Here is a 24,582-nt window from a genome sequence, read left to right as displayed (position 1 = left end):
GATTGATAAAAGGGTAATCCTAGTTCCTTTCAGAGTCCAAGCAATGGCATTACTCAGTTCAGTTTTCTTTGGACTTGAATTGTTAGTTTTTCAGCTTCGAATTAATACTTGCTTGCTTAGTAATATTGTTGTTAGTTATATCTAGTACACATTATATGTAATCTTATTATTATACCACAAAAACCAAAAATTACACATTTTTGTTGCTTCCTTATTATATTTAATCCATAAGTACTAGATCGTTCAATAAGTCCCGAGACTAACCTGGAAATGGCGCATATATTAAAAACTCTTTTGATTTTTAAAAAGTACTGGCTATCAGTACAAGAATATGTGTCAAATTTTTAAAAATGGAACAATAAAATTATTGATTTTGAAACATTTAAGTGACGCTACGGTTGTAATTTCGATACAATGGAAAAAAACGAGTTTCGCGTGTTGATAAAACATTGTTTTTTAATGGAAAAAAATACCGTTGAAGCACAGCAATGGCTTATAAAATGTTATGCAGGATCAGCTCCCTCTAAAGCAACCATTTGTCGGTGGTATGCAGGCTTCAAACGCGGTCGCATGGACACCAATGATGGGGAACGCTCAGGTCGTCCAAATGAAGCAGTGGCTCAACAAAATATTAACCAAGTCCTCAAAATCGTATTGGAAGATCGGAAGGTAAAAGTGCGAGAGATAGCCGAGATAGTGAAGATTTCAGCTGGTAGTGTTTTCACTATTTTACATAAAAATTTGGCCATGAAAAAGCTTTTTTCTAAGTGGGTGCCGCGTTTGCTTACAACTAATCAAAAGGAACAACGTATCAATGATTCAGAGCGATGTTTGGCGCTGATGAATCATAATAAAAAGGATTTTTTACGTCGTTATGTAACAATGGATGAAACCTGGATATACCATTTCACTCCGGAATCCAATCGGCAGGCAGCGGAGTGGAGAGCGGCTGGTGAAAGCCGCCCGAAGCGTCCAAAGACTCAGAAATCGGCCGGTAAGGTTATGGCGTCTATATTTTGGGATGCGCATGGAATACTTTTCATCGACTACCTTGAAAAGGGGCAAAATATAAATAGTGACTATTACATGTGCTTATTGGAGCGATTGAAGTACGAAATTGCGGATAAACGCCCTCACATGAACAAAAAGAAAGTGGTGTTTCACCAGGACAACGTGCCTTGTCACAGGTCCGTGAGAACAATGGCCAAAATTAACGAATTGGGCTTCGAATTGCTTCCTCATCCCCCTTATTCGCTAGACTTGGCCCCCAGCGATTACTGGCTGTTTGCAGACCACAAAAAAATGCTTCAGGGTAAGAAATTTGACTCAAATAGTGAAGTTATCGCAGCAACGGAGGCTTATTTTGAAGCCAAAGACAAATCGTTCTACACACATGGGATAGAAAAGTTGGAAAAGCGTTGGAGGGACTGTATCGCTCTTGGAGGAGACTATGTTGATGAATAAAAAATAATTTTATAAAAAAGACCTTTTTTTTGTACTTAGTCTCGGGACTTATTGAACCACGTGTTATATAAGACTTCACTTTTAATTTTATTCAGAAAGTCTACGCTAATTACTTTTAAATCACTTAACTTTTTTTTGAATTTACGTGATCGTCGATATTTAAAAGACTTTTAACTGTTTAAAAAAAGTTCTTAAATTCGAATAAGTAACCTACATAAATAGGTATAAAGCAACTAGGTCAAAAAATATTTTTGATACCGTATTAATTAAATTTATAAAAAAAATGTTCCATTTAAAGTTACAACGTAATAATACCTTCGGGAGGTCTTGAGACTTCCGTGAATTCCCTGACTACTAATAAATATGTTGAAACTGTGCTACCCTAAATCAGTCGTAGAGCACCCTCTTGCAAATTTGTACCGTATATTTTAAAAATTGCGTTGATTTTTAACCGACTTCAAAAAAGGAGTAGGGTAACTCAATTCCACCGTATATATATTTATATAATTTTTTTTGTATGTTCGGGGATAACTTCGTCGTTTATGAACCGATTTTGATAATTCTTTTTTTGTTGGTAAGGAGATATCCCTGGTGTGGTACCATGATAAAAAACCAGCATCTGATGATGGGATTCCAGATAAATCGAGGGAAACTTAAAAATAAGCATAACTTTCTACTGGGTGTACCGATTTTAATAATTTTTAATTTAATCGAAAGCCGATGTTTATCATGTGGTCACATTTAAATTTCATTGAGTACTTATTACAACTTTTGGAGTAATCTTTGATGATGCGTATTCACTTAAATATTTTTTCGCCAACCTACGTTGTATTACTTATCGATATAATTGAAGTCGGTTTTTTTTCGTTTGTCTGCAAACACAATTATATTAAATCCAGATTCACACCAACTTTTTTTTCTTCAATTTGTCACAATTCTTTTTCCACCCAAAAAGTCTATGTCAAATAACCAGATAATTGTTTTTATTTTTACAACGGCTATCACTTCTTTTCGTACGAAAAATTGTATTGAAACTGAAAAACAAAACGGGAAAAACTGACAAGTCGTAACATTGAAATTTATTCAGGGGAACTACACAATGCGCGTTTTGGGAGCTATTCGACCGAATAGGATTAGCCCTGGCCGAGTTTTTGGGAGTTTTACCAACCTTATAACACCGGTTTAAAGTATAAATAAATTTCACATTAACCCTATATAAGTTTTTTAACATTTAATATTGTCCAAATTTTGTAAATGTGTTGCAAAAATGAAGATTTATTTATTTTACTCAATTTCAATTTTCTGAAAAAGAGATATCTTTTGCTTTTTATATAAGCTATATTGCTGCGCCTGTTTGAATAATTTATTTATTTATTTATACTCTACAATAACAGCATTAAAAAGAGGAGAAGAAAAAAAATGAATAAAGTCCAAAGACGGTCTTATCACTGACAGTGATTTCTTACAGATAACCCGTCTATAAAGGAAACATTTGTAACATATAACAGGCACACGGTGCAATTTAAAACAATATGCTATAATTATATAAGATTCATATATACAATACACAAAAAATTATATTTACATATACATAAACCTAGACACATATATGTATTTACATAATAATATGCATAAAAATAATAACATACAATATATAATACATTAAAAATAATTATATACTAAAAATAATATATAAATATATCTAATATTTTTTGACACGTCGTTTAAAAATATCTATCGATTCCGCTTGGCCAATGTCTCGTATAATTTTTGGTTACCTTTTGCTTTGAAATGAGATGTATCACAGGTTGTTTAGTTTAGTATCACTTGCTTATAAACATCCAATGTACTTACATAATATAAATGTGTTTTAAAAGTAGTTTACGAAAGAAAACTTTTGAATTGTACTTTTTACAACTATCATATTAAAAGTGTGATAAATGATAATTGTACTATTTTAAATTACACTTATGACTTGTCTTTAAATAATTATCCTAGCGCAATGTTCCTTAAACAAAAGATAAAAAAAATATGTGCAAACAAAGTACACATGTCAGAAGCGAAACTTCTTTGGCAAAAAAATTCAAAATACGAAGTGAGAAAAAAAAAACAAAAAGCCAACGTCACGCGGTGTTCCCAGACGGTCACCCATCCAAGTACTGACCGCGCCCGACGTTGCTTAACTTCGGCGATCGGACGAGAACCGGTGTATTTAAAGCGCTATGGACGTCTAAAATTCGTAACGACATGACGCGTTTGATCCAAAAAATTTAATCCTTATGCGCCTAATGAAGTTTCACTTCAATAATTGTGTTTGCTCGCAAACGAAAAAAAACCGACTTCAATTACATCGACGAGTAATACAACGTAGATCGACGAAAAAATAGTCAAGTAACTACGCGTTATCAAAGATTACTCAAAAAGTAGTTATCAAATCTCGATAAAAATTTTATGTGACCACATGATAAACACTAGCTTTTGATTAAATTAAAAATTATCTAAATCGGTACACCCAGTAAAAAGTTGTTGCGGGTTTTCGAGAATTTCCCTCTATTTCTCTGGGATCCCATCATCAGTGCCTAGTTTCTTTATCATGGTACCAAATTACGGATATCTCCTTTCCAACGAAAAAAGAATTATTAAAATCGGTACATCCAGTAGAAAGTTATTGCGGATTTTCGAGAGTTTCCCTCGATTTCTCTGGGATCCCATCATCAGATCCTAGTTTCGGTATCATGGTACTAAACTAGGGATATCCCCTTTCCAACAAAAAAAGTATTATCAAAATCGGTACATCCAGTAGACAGTTATACGGTATAATACAACGTAGGTCGACGAAAAAAGCGTCAAGTAAAAACGCATTATTAGCTATAACTCGAAAAGTAGTTGTTAGATCTCAAATAAATTTAAATGGGACCAATTGGCACACACTACCTTTCGATTAAAAAAAAATTGTCGAAATCGGTCCACACGGTCAAAAGTTCTGATGTATCATACATAAAAAAAAGAAAAAAAAAAATACAGTCGAATTGAGAACCTCCTCCTTTTTTCGAAGTCGGTTAAAAAATTGTTTTCACTCGCCTATTCACATAATCTACCTGATATTTTTCAGTTTATGAAAATTTAGGTTCAAAGAGATATAACCAGATACATCAGTATTCACAAAAAAATGTACTGAAAATTAAATTTGAAATTCAATACGATCGCATTTAAATCACAAAGCACAAAGAATAATTTTGAATACTAAAGGTGAGATTGATTGTTGATTTGACAAATATCGATTTTCACGAATTCTTTTACATAGTTAGGTATATCACTTGGTAAAAAATATATTTTCGCAACTATAACAGATAGAACAACGTGAATTCGACATGAAAATTTTATTATTTTAGGGTTCCGTATATTAAAAAGAAAAAACGGAACCCTTATTATATCACTTTGTTGTTCGTCTGTCTGTCAAGACCCTTTTTCTCAGGAATGCGTGAAGGTAACAAGCTAAAATTCATATCAAATACTAAGGTCTTCTGTTCCTTGGCGCTGTGAAAAAATCAAACTTCTAAGCCAATGAAATCAAAAGATACAGCAGTTTATGCTGTCAATTTTCGACACTCTAAGGGAATCAAAACCTACTGGGTACTTTCCGTGAACTCAGAACCTTGAAATTTGGTATGAAGCAACGAAATATAAGAATAGCACAGATAAAGAAAAAGTTACGAAAAGCATAAATTTTTAGGAAATATTTTTAATAATTTTGTTAGTACGGGACCCTTGGTGCGCGAGTCCGAGTCGCAATTAGCCTGTTTTTTTTCTGATTAAAATCCCTCATCCTTTGTTAAAATCACACAAAGTGTATGAGCGTTAGCTATTAATTGACATATCACTTATCACAGGAGACACGTATTTAATTCAATATTTAATGAACTTTTATCTGCGGTAACAATTCCTCTCTTCCTGAATAAGTTTTAAAGTTTCAATGAAATGCTGACTGAATTAGTCGCTTGTTCGAAATTTGAAATTAAATATGATTTAAATTTTAATATATTAAGGTGTATCAGGAAGTTAGTTCTCCTACGTTACCAATTCTCTTACTGACTTTGTCTTCTATTTTTGAAAAATTAAAAATCGACATCCGAATTCGATGCGAATCCGAGTTGAATATACGAGTATATACATTAATGTTCTAAACTTTTCCTTTCTGTTCTTTAAGTCATATGGCAAAGAGATAAAACGAATAGCCTTTAGGCGATAAAGTACCCTTCATGTGATATCAGATACAAAATATCTTCGGTAAAAGGCATCGAACATCGCTATTGAGGAACAAAGTCGTGTTAAATGCAGTATAATAATATTTTTTATCAACCGACTTCTACAAAGGAGGAGGTTCTCAATTCGACTGTATTTTTTTATGTATGTGAGATACCTATCTATATACCTAGTATACCTAGTATGTGGATACATCAGAACTTTTGACCGGGTGGACCGATTTCGACAAAAAATTTATTAATCAAAAGATGGTGTGTGTCAATTATTCCCATTTAAATTTATTTGAGATCTAACAACCACTTTTTGAGTTATATCTAATAATGCGTTTTTACTTGACGCTTTTTTCGTCGACCTACGTTGTATTATACCACATAACTTTTTACTAGATGTACCGATTTTGATTAAACTTTTTTTTTGTTGGAAAGGATATATCCTTAGTTTGGTAGCATGATAAGGAAACCAGGATTTGATGATGGGATCCCAGAGAAATCGAGGGAAACTGTCGAAAATCCGCATAACTTTTTACTGGGTGTACCGATTTTGATAATTTTTAATTTAATCGAAAGCTGATATTTACCATGTGGTCACATTAAGGTAATTTTATCGAGATCTGAAAACTAATTTTTGATTAATACATGCTAACGCGTAGTTACTTGACTATTTTTTCGTCGATCTACGTTGTGTTACTTGTCGGTGTAATTAAAGTCGGTTTTTTTTCGTTTGCGAGCACATACAATTATTCAGAGTCCAGTTAGTAAAAACTATTTTTGATATAATATGACTGTAGTTTGTATTATAAATGTGTATGAAGTATAAGATATGTCACTTCGTTTCACAACATTTCGCAAAGCTCCGGATCACGTAATTTTTTTTAGGGTAGCCATATAGGGTGTTCATTTATACCTTTACCTTTATATATTCTCGTTTTCTACTATTTTAAGTTACTTCAATAGCGAAAAGAATCTATGAATCAGACTGACAGCTTTTAAAATTCTCAAATACATACAAATAACTACAGCAACAAACCTTCATATTAGCTATTGTGGTAGGGCACAGTATATCCTGATCAAAATATGAAGCAGCCCGATTAGGTAATAACTTGCAGAAGATCACAGCCGAGTAATACTGTTCTCAATTAGTATCGCGAATTTGTGACCTTGTGGCCCTTGACCCATCCCAGAAGCTCTGGCCACATTACTATGGACGGGTCAAAGGTAGGGTAGGTGGCGAATGCAAGCGCGACCCCATCTCGCACCATCCAGGCGGACGACTGCTCACACGTGGTGGTTTTTTAGTCAGTAGGAGTCTGACATAACCCTCTGGCGCCCCCACGCTGGACCTATGGTGGATTTTCCCCACGTAAAAAAAACGCTAGGGTAGGCAACGCTCGAAAAGATTGCTCAAAAAGTAGCCATCTGATCTCGATCAAATTTAAATGGGAACAATTATAAGTTTCCGATAAAAAATAAGAATCATCAAAATTATTTATAAAAAATAAACTGCTACTGCCCTGTAGCGAATAATATTGCTCTCTAAATTATAGTAGATCTGGTCGCGTTATATCATTTGATCAATAGTCCGAACATAAAAGATTAGTTGAAATTGGTCCACTCAGTAAAAAGTTCTGAGGTAACATGCATAAAAAATATAAATAAAAAAATTACACACGAAATGAGAGCCCTACCTTTTTTAGGAGTCGGTTAAAGTTGCTATATTACTGAGCGAATGATAAATAAAACGACCGAATATAAAGAAATTTTATTTCCAAGTAACTATTTATAATAATATTATATCTTTAAAATCATTATTCTTATATTATTTACATATTTTTATCACGTAGGTAATAGTAATACTTTGTAATGCTCATTCATTTCGCCTTTGGCGCTAATACTACAGGCTAGTGTTGGGTACGCGATCGTTATGGATAATAGTGATGACCTTGAAACGATTAACGTTACGATGAATAGTGTCGTGACTGTTGTTAGTGATGGTTGTACTGTCGATGTACCACCGTGCAGCTCTGCGAGACTTTCTGGAACAAATAATTTTTTAATTAGTTTTATTTGATAGTCTACAATAAATAATTTGCAATACAAGATGTTCCTCGCAATTTTCTTATAATAAAGCCTACTACTATTCCTTTATTCTGACGCAAACCGTGATATTTTTATATCTATTAGTATTTGTATGTTTCTAAGGTAAGCAGTTTAATGTGATGTGACCACTGATCACCATTATCAATATCATCATCACTTAAGCCTATCGCAGTCCACTGCTGGACATAGGCCCCCACAAGTTCGCGCCAAAAATGGCGTGAACTCATGTGTGTTGTCCTGACCACTGATGCAGATACAAATTTATTTATCGTAATAAATGTACATATAAATAAATCATGAAAATAATACACCTAGACTCGGTGCAAGAATCAAATACACAACTCCTAGAGCAGAGAACAGGATCACTGCAAATTCCGCAAATGCGCTATTAGAGTAACTTTTATAGTATTCAAAATGCCTACAAATTAACAGCGGTATTATACATACATAAATAATTTACACACACTTGTACCCTCACAAATCACATTACTTCTTACATAATACATTAACATCGCGTGGACGGATAATTGCATGAGATCACATTAGGAAAATGTTGTTTTCTATATTTTTTTCCTCCAGATTAAAATACAATAGGACAAAGCTTAATTCATAACTTCATTGATGTATTTTATGACCTAAAGCCATATGTGCAAAAAAGTTTTTTAAAAGTACCTAATTAAATAGGTATATTGTTATTGAATTTTGGTATTTTAACTGGCATTCGACATTTGCTGGGCGACCGAACTGAAAAAAATGTGATACTAAAACCGTAAGAAAATATATATAACGGAAGTGACGTAATATCAGTCACACGACTGTATAATATGACGTTTGTAAAACTAAAATATAACTAGTAAACTTTTTTTTAATATTTATGTAATTTTATACCGTCGACAAAAATAAATAAAGTCATATGTTTTTTTACTTCACTTAATAGTTTGAATTATTATTATTTTGTTTGATTTATTGTAATAAAATAAATATTTTATTTTACCATTTTTTTGGTTAAATCAAAATAGTTTTTAATCCCGAATCGCTAATTAAATTATGTTAACAATTATTGTTCGGTTCTTAAACATTTTTTTATCCATGGCTTTCATTAAAATAAAGATTAAAGAAATTTAGCTCATACAATATAGCTCATACTAACAGCATACAGGTTACTTGGTAAATTTACATGGAAAGCTTTCAGACCACCACCAAATTTATGTGTTATATTTTTAAAAAGCTCGAGGGAAAGTCATAAAATTATAATGACATGTGCAAAGCGTATGTGAAAAAAATTCATGCAAAACCCGTTGGTAATATTAATGTTCGTACTTCACACAATTTTTATGACAGTGTTCAGAAAGTCTGCAGGTGGCTTACCAGCGATTAAGTGGCAACTGAAAGCCTAAAGCATACAACTGAAAAATTAAAAAACAAAATCAACAAACAAGATGTAGTTAATACTAAAATAACAGTATTTGCTCGCAAACGATTAAAAAAACCGACTTCAATTACGTCGAAAGGTAGACACAAAATAGTTAAGTAAATTCGCGTTATCAAAGTTTACCCAAAAAGTAGTCATCAGATCTCTATCAAATTTAAATGAGACAACAAGACAAACATCAGCTTTCGATTAAAATCAGAATAATCAAAATCGATATACCTAGTGAAAAGTTATGCGGTATAATACAAACGTCGATGAAAATAGTGAAACAAAAACGCATTATTAGATATAACTCGAAAAGCACTTGTTAGATCTCAATAGATTTGAAGTAAGACTAAATGACATGCACCATGCATGTGCTGTGTGGCTACGGCACTAAAGAATTTAGCCACCCCCTCTCTTCCCGTGGGTATCGTAAGAGGCGACTAAGGGATAACAAGGTTCCACAACCACCTTTTTTGATAAGACGAAATTGAGCAATAAGATGCTTGTTTCTACTAACTAATTATTTATTCTATTTCAACAAATTACGAAAGTAACTTTAGACTTGAAATTTTGTATAATTACAGTGATTATTTGTAACAGAATGAACAATTTTGTATAGAAACAAATGTTTTAAATCTCAATTAGCCTAATCGAATATGTATTACTTCATATTCATCTGTTTGTAAACGAAAATATGAATCGTTAAGTAGATTTTTCTAATTGAAATTATGCAAATTCGTATCAAGATACAAAAAAGTTAGGTTATCTAAATAATAAAAAAAAAAAACAAACCTAATTCTTAATATAGGGTTGATCACTCTTACTGAGTATTAAAAATATACGTATAATAAAGACAGAAATATCATAATGCTCTTTTTAAAATTTATTGAAGATTATTTTTAAACATTCGTTATTATTAAGTTCGTATTCAAAGCATCAATTATTTCGAATCTTTGACACAAGAACAGCAAAAATTTGGAATGACATTCTATTATTTATCATATCGTATATTATATCCCTTTCTTATATCTTTAAATATAAGTTATACAAATTTTTGCGGTTATATTTCTGACCAATTGTACATTTTATGAATCAATACGCAATCTTCAATTTTAATCAATCTTATCTTAACATAGCATAAAGTACAATCACTTCCCGCTGTCTGTCCCTATGTATGCTTAGATCTTTAAAACCATGCATCGTATTTTGATGCATTTTTTTAAAAATAGATAGAGTGATTCAAGACAAAGGTTTATATGTATAATATATGCATAATATGGTAGAGAAGACTGATAGTTTTAGAGGTTTCTAATGTAGCTTTTGTTGTTGATAGTATCAACGTAGGCGGTAAAGGAGTCAAATCCTTATCTCAGAAATAAAACGTAGTTTGTAGGAATAAAACAGAATTATATTTCGACACAACCTTCTCACAGCTCGGTACCAAGTAAAGTGAGTCGACATCTTTGCTGTCAGTTGATTCCGACATATCGAATGACCGACATTAATCATTTGATTGTTTGCAATGATTAGTCAATGTGACTAATCATTGCTTACAAAATGTTTAAAAAAAAAAAAACTTAAGAATGATATATTAATTAAATTAACCTTACAGCTCGGCCATCCTTTGTAAGTGAGTCCTCTCACTTTTACGTGTAATAATCATATACCTTTTTAATTTAAATAATCCTTCGCAACACTTTATTTAACAAAATCACTCAAGAGAGCGAGAAAGAGAGAAAAAAATTACACAAATAATAATAATATAAGTATGCATAGCAAAGAAAAAAAAAGTAGTAATAACAAAATAAAATACACTAATTAAATCTATACCTTAAATAAAATACCTTAATTAATCATAGTACAATTCTCGTCGGAAGTTCATAATTTAAACTACAAATATTTATCTATCTCTTATCACAAATCTCAAGTCTATATTTCTATTATCTTATTATCCTGCACAGTTTGTCACAATCTGCGGTCATCTGTGCGACACCATCATGGTGCCATTCTCAATCTGCACTGACCTCTGACAACTAGCTGTGCTTACAATAATAATAATAAAAAAAAATCATAATCTCGCAATCATCTGTGCGACATCGGACTCGATGCCATTCTCAATCTGCACTGATTGCTCATAAAGTCTAAATAATAAAGTAATTCTCAGCAGTAACACACACAATCTAACATCTCATCAAAAATAAGTATTAGAGTAAAAACTAATATAACGAATGAATACAAAATTAATTATTATGTTCACTCATCGGTTGCATCGGTATTGTTACCCTGCTCACTTTCAGTGTCACTGGAATAACCAGTAAAGTTCATCCAGGGATGAATTTTATCTAAAGCGATAACATTTTCATATCTTTTATTCCCTTTTCTCGTTAAGGGGGTATCTTCAACTAAAAACCGATCATTTGGCAAAATTTTTAAAATTCTATAGGGCCCTTGAAATTTAGGGATCAGTTTTTTAGATTTTCCTATGTGGTCTTTATCGATAACGGTTCTTTCAATCCTAACAAGGTCACCTACCTTATAACTAGTTTGTCTTTTTCTATGTTTGTTAAATTGCTTTTGAGCGTATTCTTGTTGTTTCTCTATTTTATTTTTAGTATCTGATCTCAACTGCATCAGATCATCGCCAGTAACCCGCTCGTATGTTTCATCAATCACGTCAACCAACAGGTTTTCTGAGGCACTAACTAATTTACACCCAAATAATAATTCAGAGGGACTTTTACCCGTGCTTTTATTGACCGTTGTATTAATTCCTAATTGTATATCACCGATGTATTCGTCCCATATGCTATCATTACCTCCATGACACTTTGTACTTAAGGCATCTGAGATAGTGCGGTTAAATCTTTCCACCTGCCCATTCGCTCTCGGGGTCGCTACGGCATTCAGTATATGTTTAATTTTAGTTTTGTCCATAAAATCTTTGAATTTTGCACTAGTGAAGCAAGAACCGCGATCTGTTATAAGGCGTGAAGGTAAGCCAAAAAAACTAAAGTGCTGTTTAAATACCTTCATCGCGGTTGTAGTTTTTGTATCCTTAACAGCAGTTATATTAATAAACTTGGTAAATGCATCTATAATAACTAACAAGTACATGTTTCCCCTTTTTGAACGAATGAACGGCCCTAAATGATCCGCGTGAATGGTATGGAAGGGTTTTTCTAATTTTGGTATTGGGTGAAGCATTCCTTCCTTAGGGCCACCTGGTGCCTTGTGATGCGCACATTCTAGACACGAAGTCACGTACTTTTTAGTAAATTTACGCATTTTAGGAAACCAAAATGCACCTTTTAATCGGCTTAGTGTTTTCTCGTAGCCGAAATGACCAACATCGTCGTGGTTCATGCGCAGCACCTGCCACCTACAGCCCCTTGGAACCACCCATCTCAATCCCTCATCTAAAATTCGATATACGCGACTACCTTTTAACTGATAATTTTTACGAACGTCTGCAACAAATTTAGTACTATCATCTTCTAGTATGTCCTTTATACGCCTTATCTCACTATCATCATCCTGTACGGTGGCGATCCAATCACATATATCTACATGTAAAACATCAATTACGTGTTCGGAAATTTCATCAGTAGGCTCAGCTACAGGACCACGACTCAAGGCATCTACGTGGCTCATTCGGGAGCCCGGTCTGTACTCAATTTCACAGTCGTACTCCTGAAGTTGAACCCACCAGCGAGAAATTCGGGGTATGACGTCTCTTTTGGTTAAAGTGGTACGAAGCGCATTACAGTCCGTAACTATCTTGAACTTCAAACCCAACAAATAAACACGAAAACGGCTTAGAGAAGAAATAACCGCCAAAGTTTCTAACTCAAATGAGTGAAACTTCTGTTCATCCGCTGACGTTTTGCGACTATAATAAGCCACAGGTCTCAGCAAACCATCAACACCCCTTTGCATTAGAATTCCAGCTATTCCAATTTTAGAAGCATCGGTGTGCAATTCTGTTTCTAATTTTGGATCGTATAAGGCTAAAATAGGGCGCTCTATCAATTTTGTCTTTAAGACTTTGAAAGCTTCTTCTTCCCTCTCAGTCCACCTCCACTCAAATTTTAATCTCATTAGGTCTGTTAGAGGGCGGGCTAGGAGAGCAAAATCTTTAACAAACCTACGGAAGAAACTAGCGAGACCTATAAATCGCCTAACGTCATGAACACTTTTTGGGGTTGGAAAGTTACTAATGGCCATGGTTTTGCGTGTACCTGGGCGAATACCATTACCACTAACGTGAAATCCTAAGAATTCTAGTTCGGTACAGAAAAAGTTACATTTTTTAAGTTTTAAGGTAAGTCCTGCATCATTCAAAATACTTAATACCTCTTCTAAGCGAGTGATACCTTCGTTGAACGACCGCGCCGGGATTAATACGTCATCCATATAAATGATGGTGTAATTGACTCTAGAAAGTATTTTATTCATCGCTCGTTGAAAAACCGAGGGTGCATTTGCCAGTCCGAAGGGCATACGCTTAAATTGGTATTGCCCATCGGGTGTAACAAACGATGTCTTATCTTGTGAGTTTGCATCAACTGCGATCTGGTAATACCCAGAAGCGAGGTCTAAACTTATAAATAAAGAATTACCGGCTAATCGATCTAGCTGATCATCTATTAGGGGCATCGGGTAGTGTTCCTTTCGAGTTTTATTATTTAAGGCGCGATAATCGATGCAGAGTCTACTTTCACCAGTCTTTTTCTTTACTAAGAGAACCGGACTGGCGTAGGATGAGTTAGACTCGCATACAATATCCGCTTCAACCATCTCTTTAACCATACTCCGAACCTGTTCACGTTCCGGAAACGATAGTCTATATGGCCTATAGACCACTGGTTGACTGTCATTCAGTTCGATTTCCATCTTGACTATGGTAGTAAGTCCTAAATCATTCAAATTATCCGAAAAACATGTTTCGTATTTCTTAAGTAACTCTTTTAATCGTTTAACTTCAGTATCACTTAACTGTTTACCATAGTGAAATGAACTAGCAGTATCGGCACTATCGAAATTTAATAGATTAACATTTAAGTAATTTTTAGTACAAACGACGCGAGTGATCAGTGAATTGTGTTTTAACGTAATTGGTCTTTTGGTAAAATTCTGTACCAGCAACGTACCCCTTCCGTTAACTAATTCGTACTCGCCAGGAAGCAAATAGAACTCGGACTGTGGTATACCGCGTAAAGAACCCCTTACGACTACTGCACCCGAATAATTATCACTAGAGAAAACTGGTAACGGAAACATTCCTAGTGACGGAACCGTGACGTCATTTAATAATCGTAAATGTAGCTTGGTTGAATTGTCACGTGAAAATATTAAGGAATCAGTAGTTTTTGTTATAATGATTCCAGTCTTTTCAGTAAAGCTGTGCCCAATTAAGATAGGGTACTTAATAACATTATCATCAACAATGTAAATCACGACGTCTTCTATAAGATCTTGAATATCAATGCTTACATTTGTGACGCCTAATGGTTGCACAATATTATTACCTATCCCCCTCATACATGGTAAGTTCTTATTTGACCAAGTAATACCCCTTTTAATAGCCTCACTATATTGGAGCAACGTACATTGACTACCTAGATCAATATAACCTTGAATTGTATCCCCGTTGATTTTAAGATTCAATAAATATTTAGAATCACTACAGTCATTTGTCACGATACGCATAACATCCTTGTCCTTACTTGTATCATTTTTATCTAAAGATCCTGTCGGTAATCTGGGGCAGTTTATAGTTAAGTGTCCCAGCCTATTGCAAACGTTACATTTTAATATCCTTTTTGTGCATTTAGTACTAAAGTGACCCGGTTCATTGCAGTTATAACAAATGACTGGCGATTTATTTTGTGATTTTGACATTCTAGACTCGTTACTGCTCGCTATGCTCTTTAAATTATTATTAGACATTATATTAGTAGAATTACGTTTTTCGTTATTTACCTTTAATCTGTCTAATTCGCGAGACTGCTGTTTTATTGATTGAAAGTATTTTAAAACTTGCTCTGGTTCTTGGCATTTCGCCGCTTTTGCACCTAGCCTTAAGGATCGATCATCGATGCCATACAATAGACAATCAACAGCTCTCTTACCCTGTATTTCACAGCGGTTGAGTAAATTAATTTTTTCATAATAATAAAGTTCTAAAGATTCGTTAAACCTGACACGTTTTGAAAGCATTTCTGTTAATAATTCGGCATAGTCGTCACTGCTAGGAAAGGAATCTTTCAATTTTACCTTCCATTCCGACCACGAAAATGACATAGTGGGGAGTGCCTGATACCAGGTTTTAGCAACACCTGACAATTTTGGTAAGACATAATGAATAATTTGGTCATCACCCCAATTATAAAGACTCGCACATTCATCCACCTTATTAATCCACATGTGGATAGTTTGACCCTTAATCATGGGGTCAAACTCAGGTATTACATTACCCAACATGGGAAATTTGTTACCCTGCGGTCGATTATTAGTCAGAGCCTCTACCAAAGTACTCAGAAAAGTTTGTGTGTCACTACTGAGAAAATTAGAATTACTTACATGAATGGGAGGAGTTTTACAGTCATTTCTCGCTACCGACCTCGTTCTACTAGCACGCTTGTCGCACGTACTGCTGCCACGCCTCCTGCTGCTACGCGGTCTGCTACTGCGACTTCTACTGCGCTGCGCACTGCTGCTGCGTCTTCTGCGGCCATGTTGTGACCTTCCACTGGCGGTCTCCCGAAAATCACGTATATGTCTTCTGCTGCTAACACTCCTTCTTTTGCGATTACGACTTCGCCGAAGAGAATCTTCATTTTCGTCACAAGATCTTGAAGGGCTAACCGTCCGCTGTCGTCGACGCTTCCGTACGCTCGACACAGTTCTACTTCGGTTTCGGCGCCGCTTTTGCCGTATTTTCTTTAGAGTCGGTGTTCTTCGTCGAGGGCGACTTCTTATTTCACCTTCATTGTTGCTCGAGACGTTCATATTCGAAACGAAATTAATGAATACGAATTTTCAATTGAGGGTAGAAAGAAAAAAAAATAGCACTTGTGTAAGCTACTTTCTCTTAATCTGCGATATTTCTTCGAAATCGTGGGCGTCCTTGATATATCCCACTTCTGAGATAAAGGAGTCAAATCCTTATCTCAGAAATAAAACGTAGTTTGTAGGAATAAAACAGAATTATATTTCGACACAACCTTCTCACAGCTCGGTACCAAGTAAAGTGAGTCGACATCTTTGCTGTCAGTTGATTCCGACATATCGAATGACCGACATTAATCATTTGATTGTTTGCAATGATTAGTCAATGTGACTAATCATTGCTTACAAAATGTTTAAAAAAAAAAAAACTTAAGAATGATATATTAATTAAATTAACCTTACAGCGGGTCGCTAGCATATATAAAATTCCAAATTCAAATTATGTAAACCAGCATCCGCATTTTGTACAAAATCTCAAAACGAACACTACCTGTATAACGTCGTTAAAAGTTAAACAAGGAGTAACAATTCAGTTTGATAGAGTAATCCAGCTCAATTTAAACTTAATATCGCGCTCGTGTATTCGTAATATTAAAACTTTTGTAGTGGCCGTATTAAGTTTTGTTCCGTCGGTTGTAAGAACTTCATTATATTACTAATTCAATACACGTACAAGCGTGACTATGTGCACAAGTTATACAAATTATATCCAAGTTGTAAGTAACTCCAAGAAATGTTTTATTTTATTATTTATTAAAGTTTTGTTGTAAGTGTTTGTTGATGACGCGTTGGCGCAATGGTCACAGCACTTGTTTGTACCTGTTGCGCTGGCGGTTGCGGGTTCGATCCCTCACTTGTATTGGCCATACAGATGTTTGCCGTGGTCTGAATGTTTGTGCAGTCTTTGTGGGTCTCCCTACCGTGTCTCGGAGAGCACGTTAAGCCGTCGATCGCGGTTGTTATCATGTACACCTGATAGCGATCGTTACTCATTTAAGCAGTGTGGTGGATTAAGCTCTGATCCTTCTCCTACATGGGGAAAGAGGCCTATGCCCAGCAGTGAGATATTATAGGCTGAAGCGTAGCGTACGCTTCGCTAGCGTAGCGATGTCATAAATTTATAATATTTATTTACTAGGATGACATGTGCAGCGAAATACCACAATCTTACAGAAAACCATTACTTAATACTCTCCTACTGGAGTGTTCCTTGGGTGAGACAAACGGGTGTCAAAACGCGCAGAAAAGAATCACGATTCACCCTGTCACATCCCACTGCTGTGGGAGACCTCTTTTTCCACGTAGACGAAGAATCGGAGCCCAATCCACCACTACACCAGAGCGGTTGCTTGCAATTGCAAGAAAGAATACTTGGTAGATATACAAAATAACATAAGCAAGGGATATTAAACGAAAACCAAATCAGTGACTTGGTACGCAGTAGTACATAAACTTCGATATAAATACATGCATGTAGCATATAAGAATCAATTTTAACTGAAAAATAGAGATATATTCTACTATCGATTGCTCTAGTTCCAATATTAAGTAATATAACTGAAAAGTTTCTTTATCCATTTGATTGAACGTGTTAATGGTTTGAATTTCGGAAACCTTTTGTCTTCTAAAAGCCCTTTCATTAAGAAAGGTTACATAATGCTTTAGTTTGTACAAGCTGGGCAGCGACTAAAGGCGCAAATCAATCTGTAATGTTCTCTCTCGTTTGGTTTGTTTTGTTAAAAGTGTTTTTTATTTCGTAATCAATGTTCGCTTCCTTCTATACCTTTCGTTTTATTTTTGATACTTTTCAATTAGACAGGTTTTTAATGTATGATATCTCTAATTTTAATTATGAGTTGTATCGTATTCGAAATGGAAATTATTCAATTTTAGCAATTAAACTATAATGTAGCTGTTAATAATTAAATCTCTTGTATCACAAAATTACGTCTCTGTAACCTTGTTCAAAGTCTTGGTCATGCGTGATAAGGTCTTTCTAGATCGTTCCTTTATAATGAAAAATTAGATGTCAGTATAAATATAGATTCGGGCCCGGCTCCATGTCCACGGCACGGCGCCGATTTACGGGTACGGCGCCGGCACTGCATTACGGCACGACGGCGTCGCCGTAACACGTTACGGCGCCGTGCCTTTTTATGGCGACAGCGTCGTGCCGTAATATTTCATTTCATTGGACATGGGACCGGGCCCTTACGTCAACGGCGCCGTGCCGTGGACATGGGGCCAGGCCCGAAGAGCTAATAAATCCGCCGTATACCTACCGCGGACATGCTTGTTAAATAAATTTATATACATATATTATAATATTTTTATTTATTACTGAAGAGTTTGTTTGTTTGTTTGAACGCGCTAAGTTCAGGAACTACTAGTCCGATTTGAAAAATTATTTAACCCTTAACCGGAATCGTGGGTCCATTTTGACCCGACAACGACAAAAAAATCGTTTAATTTCGAAACGCGAACATCAACACTTTTGCGCCCAACGTAATGTCATTAAGTCGCTTGTTGCGACGGGTGCCGGATGCGTGGCGCTTTGAATTTACTGGAAGTGTAAGTACGAGACGTCGTTGGGTCCAATCGGACCCACAATTCCAGGTACGTTTTTTTTTTTCAAATTTGTATATATATATATATTTTAAATTGTTTTGATACAATTCTGAAATAATGGCGCGTAGTCTTAGCGAAAACGATATCCAGGAGCTATTGTTGGATGAAAATGATACAGAACCAGAACCTTTGAGTGATTTCAAACCTTGTGACGAAGAAAACATAAGTGACAATGTGTGAAATTCAGAACATGAAGCCACTTTTCAATCACGTGACTATTCATCTGACGATAATGTTGAAGATGAAAGTAAAGGAGAAGGTAATGCACTGTCATCTAAAACTTACTATAGAGGCAAAAATAGGTTTAAGTGCTTTAAGACACCGCCTAGTAGCTCCAGAATCAGAAGTCCCAACATTATTACTGACCTACATGGGATCGTTGGTCCAGCTCGTGATAAACAACAACGAACAACAAGAAAGAAGAGCAGTTTATTCTTCATTTTCAATGGATCTGAAGAATAGAATTAATAATTTCCTGAGGCCAACTGTTGATGTACCGCAAAATGATACACAACAAGAAACTTCCACTCAAAGTGGGTCACGAAAGAGAGGAAGATGCTATTTATGTGGTCCAAAGATTGAAAATAAACAATGGCAAAAGCGTGGTAGATGCTGCAAATTTATATGTAAGCTTCATGTACAAAAAAAAAATGTGTAGCAAGTGCCTTACGTAGAATAAGTAAAAGACTGATAACAATTTTACGGTTTTAGAATAGGTTGTCATTTTTTTTATTTTCAGTTGATCTCACAAAGAATCTATATTTTTGTTAACGTGAAGATACGTAGAACTCTAAAGTATTGTAAAATTTTAAAGCTTTTTTGTTTTTATTATTTTTTGATATGGCCAAAGAAGATGACCAGATAAAAATGACCAAATGTATAACCTAAGATTAAAAGTGAAAAAAAATATATAATTTCATGATGTAAATGAATAAAAGTTCATTTATATATTACATAACAATTGTTTTAATGCATTTATAACCCATCTAAGTGATAATTTCTTCTGTATTAAATAATAGCTTGGATTTATTCTATATGTGGTAGCTTGTTATTAGCTTTTTTTTATTCATATCCTGTATTAGTAATAGTTATAATAAGCTGTAAGCTATCAAAATAAAATAAAAATAAAAATAAAAATTTAATTAAAAGGTCCATTTGGACCCAAGATTCCAGTAATGTAGAACAATTTAGCTATTCCGGTTAAGGGTTAAGTGTTAGATAGCCCATTTATGGAGGAAGGCTATATGCTATACATATATCATCACGCTAAGATATAGGAGCGGAGCACTAATGAAGAATGTTTCATAATCGGTTTTTTTTCCAGTAATTATTCAACGCAGACGAAGTCGCGAGTAGTAGCTAGTTACTAATATGTGTTGAATACAAATAAATATAATTTACATAAATAAATAATAAATGCTAAGTAGCCTACACAACAATTGAAAATAAAAAACTAGCTTTAATCAATGATAAGTTATAATTATTATATAGTATGGAACTCCGTTTTGAGTCATGCTTTCTAAAATTTTCACTTTTGAAACTGAGAATCGAATGAGATAAACTCGTGTTTTATCAGCTGTAACTTTTAAATTTTTTAAGAACACTTAATTTATATTATGCAAAAGCAAACAACTTGTTACTCACAAACTTTCAGCACCGCGAGCAAAACAACAAAAATAAAAAGTACCGAAAGCAAAATATTACAAACGAAATTATAAAATTCTTTCAAACACTCCGGTGTGAATGTACCCACCTATTAGCGCTCTTGAATTTTTTTGTGAAATTTTAATGAGATTATACGGGAAATTTCGGCCACGTGCTTTCTGCGTCTGACTGTCAGGCTTATAAATCCCGGAAAAGAGACCATCGTCACGAATTGTATGGCCGTTTTTTTTTTTAATGTTGAAATGAAAAGGCCTTTATTCTGAATTTAAATGGATTACATATTTTACGGGGATAAGATATTTAACTGCAAGCGACTTTATTGCTTTACGTCAGATTTTTTTTTATAAATAATTGATTTTCTGGTAGTTTCTGTTAAGTTTAAATAGTTGATTGCCACAAAATATCACCTTCCAAAACTTTCTCAATGATTAGTTGGTAGAATTAGTTGGATAAGCGGAAAGTGTCTTGGATAAGTAGAAACATTAAGATTGCCATAAAAAATCATTACGTATCGAAATTAACATTTAATTGATATAAAATTTATTTCAACGTTCATCAAAGCTAATGAATTATTTACGTTTAAATATCGAAACCGGAGCAGTAATTTTATTAAATTAATTTTCAGATAGTTGAAATAAATATCGTTTTATAGGTTAATTGTAATTAATAAATTAAGTAGGTCATTGTTTCTTTGAACGTTTAAGTAATTACTACCAACCCTCCTGCCCAGCGTGGTGACTATGGGCAACACACGTGAGTTCGCGCCAATTTCGGCGCGAACTTGTGGAGGCCTATGTCCAGCAGTGGACTGCGACAGGCTGAGTTGATAATGATGATGATCATAATTAAGTAAATGTAATAAAATAACGCAACGTTGTTTCGTAGGACACAGTAGATGTTTCTTTATATTTCATTTCAATCAAACAAAAAATACCATATGTTGGATGTTAACCGAATCAAAATTTCGGTCTAAAATGTTTATGTATCAGCTCCGACTTCTGAAGTTTACTCATTAAGTACGATTACTGTGATGTATATATAGAACTAACTTTTACCCGCGGCTTCGCTCTATGTTATTTTTCATTCATTCATTTTTTCATTCATTACAGCCTATATAGTCCACTGCTGGACATAGGCCTCCACAAGTTTACGCCAAAAATAACGTGAACTCATGTGTTTTGCCCATAGTCACCACGCTGGGCAGGCGGGTTGGTGACCGCAGGGCTGGCTTTGTTGCACCGAAGACGCTGCTGCCGGTCGTTGGCCTGTGTATTTCAAAGCCAGCAGTTGGATGGTTATCCCGCCACCGGTCGGCTTTTTAAGTTCCAAGGTGGTAGTGGAGCTGTGTTATCCCTTAGTCGCCTCTTACGACACCCACAGGAAGAGAGGGGGTGGCTAAATTCTTTATGTTATTATATTAACCTCCAAAAATATGTGTACAAAGTTTCATGATGATCGGCTAAATAGATTTTGCGTGAAAGCGTAACAAAGAAATTTACATTCACATTTATAATATTAGTAGGGAATAGGGATAAAAATAGTAAATGCATTAAATTATAAATTATTTAACAATAAAACTCTAAAATAAAAACAAATTCTTATCGGTTTAGCAAATTCTGCTATACTATTACACCCGTATCGTGCTACAGCTAAAAACGCTGTAAAGCTTCACTGCTGTTTCCTTCTTTCACACGATAGCGTCCCCCACATTTTTGAAGTTATACCTTCTTTTGGGTTGTTAAGGAAAAATTATGAGAGTAAATTATTACGATGCGCGCACGTCACGAAAAAAAAAGTTAACTAGTCAACGAAGAAGTTGGCAACGTAAAGTTAGGAAGTATACACACACTAATTTTCAAACAGTACGCTTTATATTATTATTAATTACTAGCTGACCCCGCAAACGTTGTTTTGTCATATATGTTATTAACCCCCTTTATAACTTAGGAGTATGAAAAATAGATGTTGGCCGATTCTCAGACCTACCCGATATGCACACAAAATTTCATAAAAATCGGTCCAACCGTTTCGGAGGAGTACTATAACTAGCATCGTGACACGAGAATTATAGACATAAATGAGATATAACGTAAACAATTATTTTTTATTTTAGTGAGAAAGATCTCCAGCCACCAACCAGCTCCAATAGCCATCACCAATCAGCCAATATCCAAAGCCAATAGCCAAATCAATACCAATCAGCTCTTAGTGTTTTAATGCACTACCTATTTATTATTGGGCTACGGTGATGCGTGGTGTTTGAACCTCAATGATGCTCATTTAAACAAACACGTTCGTGCTTAAAGCGCGCATTGGCGTCGGAAATTCAAATTTATTACTGCTTTTTAACTGACTTCCAAAAAAGGAGGAGGTTCTCAATTCGACTGTATTTTTTTTTTTTTTTTTTTTTTTTTTTTATGTATGTTACATCAGAACTTTTGACCAGGTAGACCAATTTCGACAAATTTTGTTTTAATCGAAAGGTGGTGTGTGCCGATTGGTCCCATTTAAATTTATTTGAGATCTAACAACTACTTTTCGAATTATATCTAATAATGCGTTTTTACTTGACGCTTTTTTCGTCGACCTACGTTGTATTATACCACATAACTTTCTACTGGGTGTACCGATTTTGATAATTCTTTTTTTGTTGGAAAGGGGATATCCCTAGTTTGGTACCATGATAAGGAAACCAGGATCTGATGATGGGATCCCAGAGAAATCGAGAGAAACTCTTGAAAATCCGCAATAACTTTTTACTGGGTGTATCGATTTTGATAATTTTTACTTTAATCGAAAGCTGATGTTTATCATGTGGTCACATGTAAATTTTATCGAGATCTGATAACTACTTTTTGATTAATCTTTGATAACGCGTATTTACTTGACATTATTTTCGTCACCTTACGTTGTATTATACCTCATAACTTTTTACTGGGTGCACCGATTTTGACGTTTTTTATATAAATTAAAAGCTACTATTCGTCACGTGGTCCCATTCAAATTTAATTGAGATTTGATTCGTAATTTGTGAGTTATATCTAATATTGCGTATTTACTTGACGGTTTTTTCGTCACCCTACGTTGTATTATACGTTATATCTTTTTACTGGGTGCACTGATTTTGATCTTTTTTGTATAAATCAAAAGCTAATACTTGTCATGTCGTCCGTTTTAAATATGATTGAGATATAATGAGCAATTTTTGAGTAATCTTTGATGACACGTATTTACATGACGATGTTAAGACGACTGTGGTCATGTTCAATACTTTGCCACAACGCCATCTATCAAAATGTAATGAAATTACTTCGTTCACTATCGATCAAATTACAATATTCCACTAGAGTAGAGAGTAGCAGTTTATTCGTTATAAATATATTTGAGCTTTTAATTTTTGAGTTATCGCTAATACTGGGTATTTACTTGGCTATTTTACGTCGACTAACGTTATATTAACCTCATTACTATTTTACTGGGTGGACCGATATCGATGATTCTTTTTTTAATCGATAGGTGGTGCTTGTCATGTGGTCCCATTTAAATATAATTGAGATTTGACTCGAACTTTTTGAGCTATATCTGATATGGCGTATTTACTTGACTGTTTTTGGAGTTTTCTCCTTAAGAATCGATTTTCATTTAAGGCCCCGGAATGAAAAAATTGAACAGTAAAATCTACTGAACGAATGACCTTGTTAGAGATGGCGTTCAGACGTTTTCTAATAACGCAATTAGGTTCCGATAGATGGCGTTATTGCATTCATTTATTTACAATTTGATATAGTAATAATATATTTCTTAGACTAGTAAGCCTTTTTGTGCCTATTTAGACAGTTGATCTGAAGGGGTAAACTCCAGTCGTGCATCGGAGCTGTGTGAAAACATGAACATTACATATTTTTAATAAGAAAGACATAAACCGTAATTCAATATAAATCCGCTTCAACTAAAAAACCCGCCGTAATAAGCGATGTCAGCGCTTCGCGCGAATCGACGACGGGCCTTTTATGAAATTTCTGCCTACAATCGCTAACA

General features: G+C 34.5%; 1 protein-coding gene and 1 pseudogene across 1 annotated transcript in view; both read right to left on the bottom strand.

Moving 5' to 3' along the window:
- Window positions 1–3,579: 3,579 nt before the first annotated feature.
- On the bottom strand, window positions 3,580–3,698 carry LOC123659332 (annotated as a pseudogene).
- A 3,846-nt stretch (window positions 3,699–7,544) lies between these two features.
- The window catches only part of LOC123659034, a 28,165-nt gene continuing 11,127 nt past the window's right edge, over window positions 7,545–24,582 (bottom strand). The window contains exon 6 of the mRNA XM_045594311.1: window positions 7,545–7,759. Coding sequence (XP_045450267.1) covers window positions 7,560–7,759 — 200 coding nt within the window. The 3' untranslated portion in view covers window positions 7,545–7,559. The remainder of the gene's footprint in view (window positions 7,760–24,582) is intronic.

This window comes from Melitaea cinxia, chromosome 13, assembly GCF_905220565.1.
Source record: "Melitaea cinxia chromosome 13, ilMelCinx1.1, whole genome shotgun sequence".
Classification (NCBI taxonomy): Eukaryota; Metazoa; Arthropoda; class Insecta; order Lepidoptera; family Nymphalidae; genus Melitaea; species Melitaea cinxia.
This window is presented reverse-complemented; position numbering and strand designations above follow the sequence as displayed.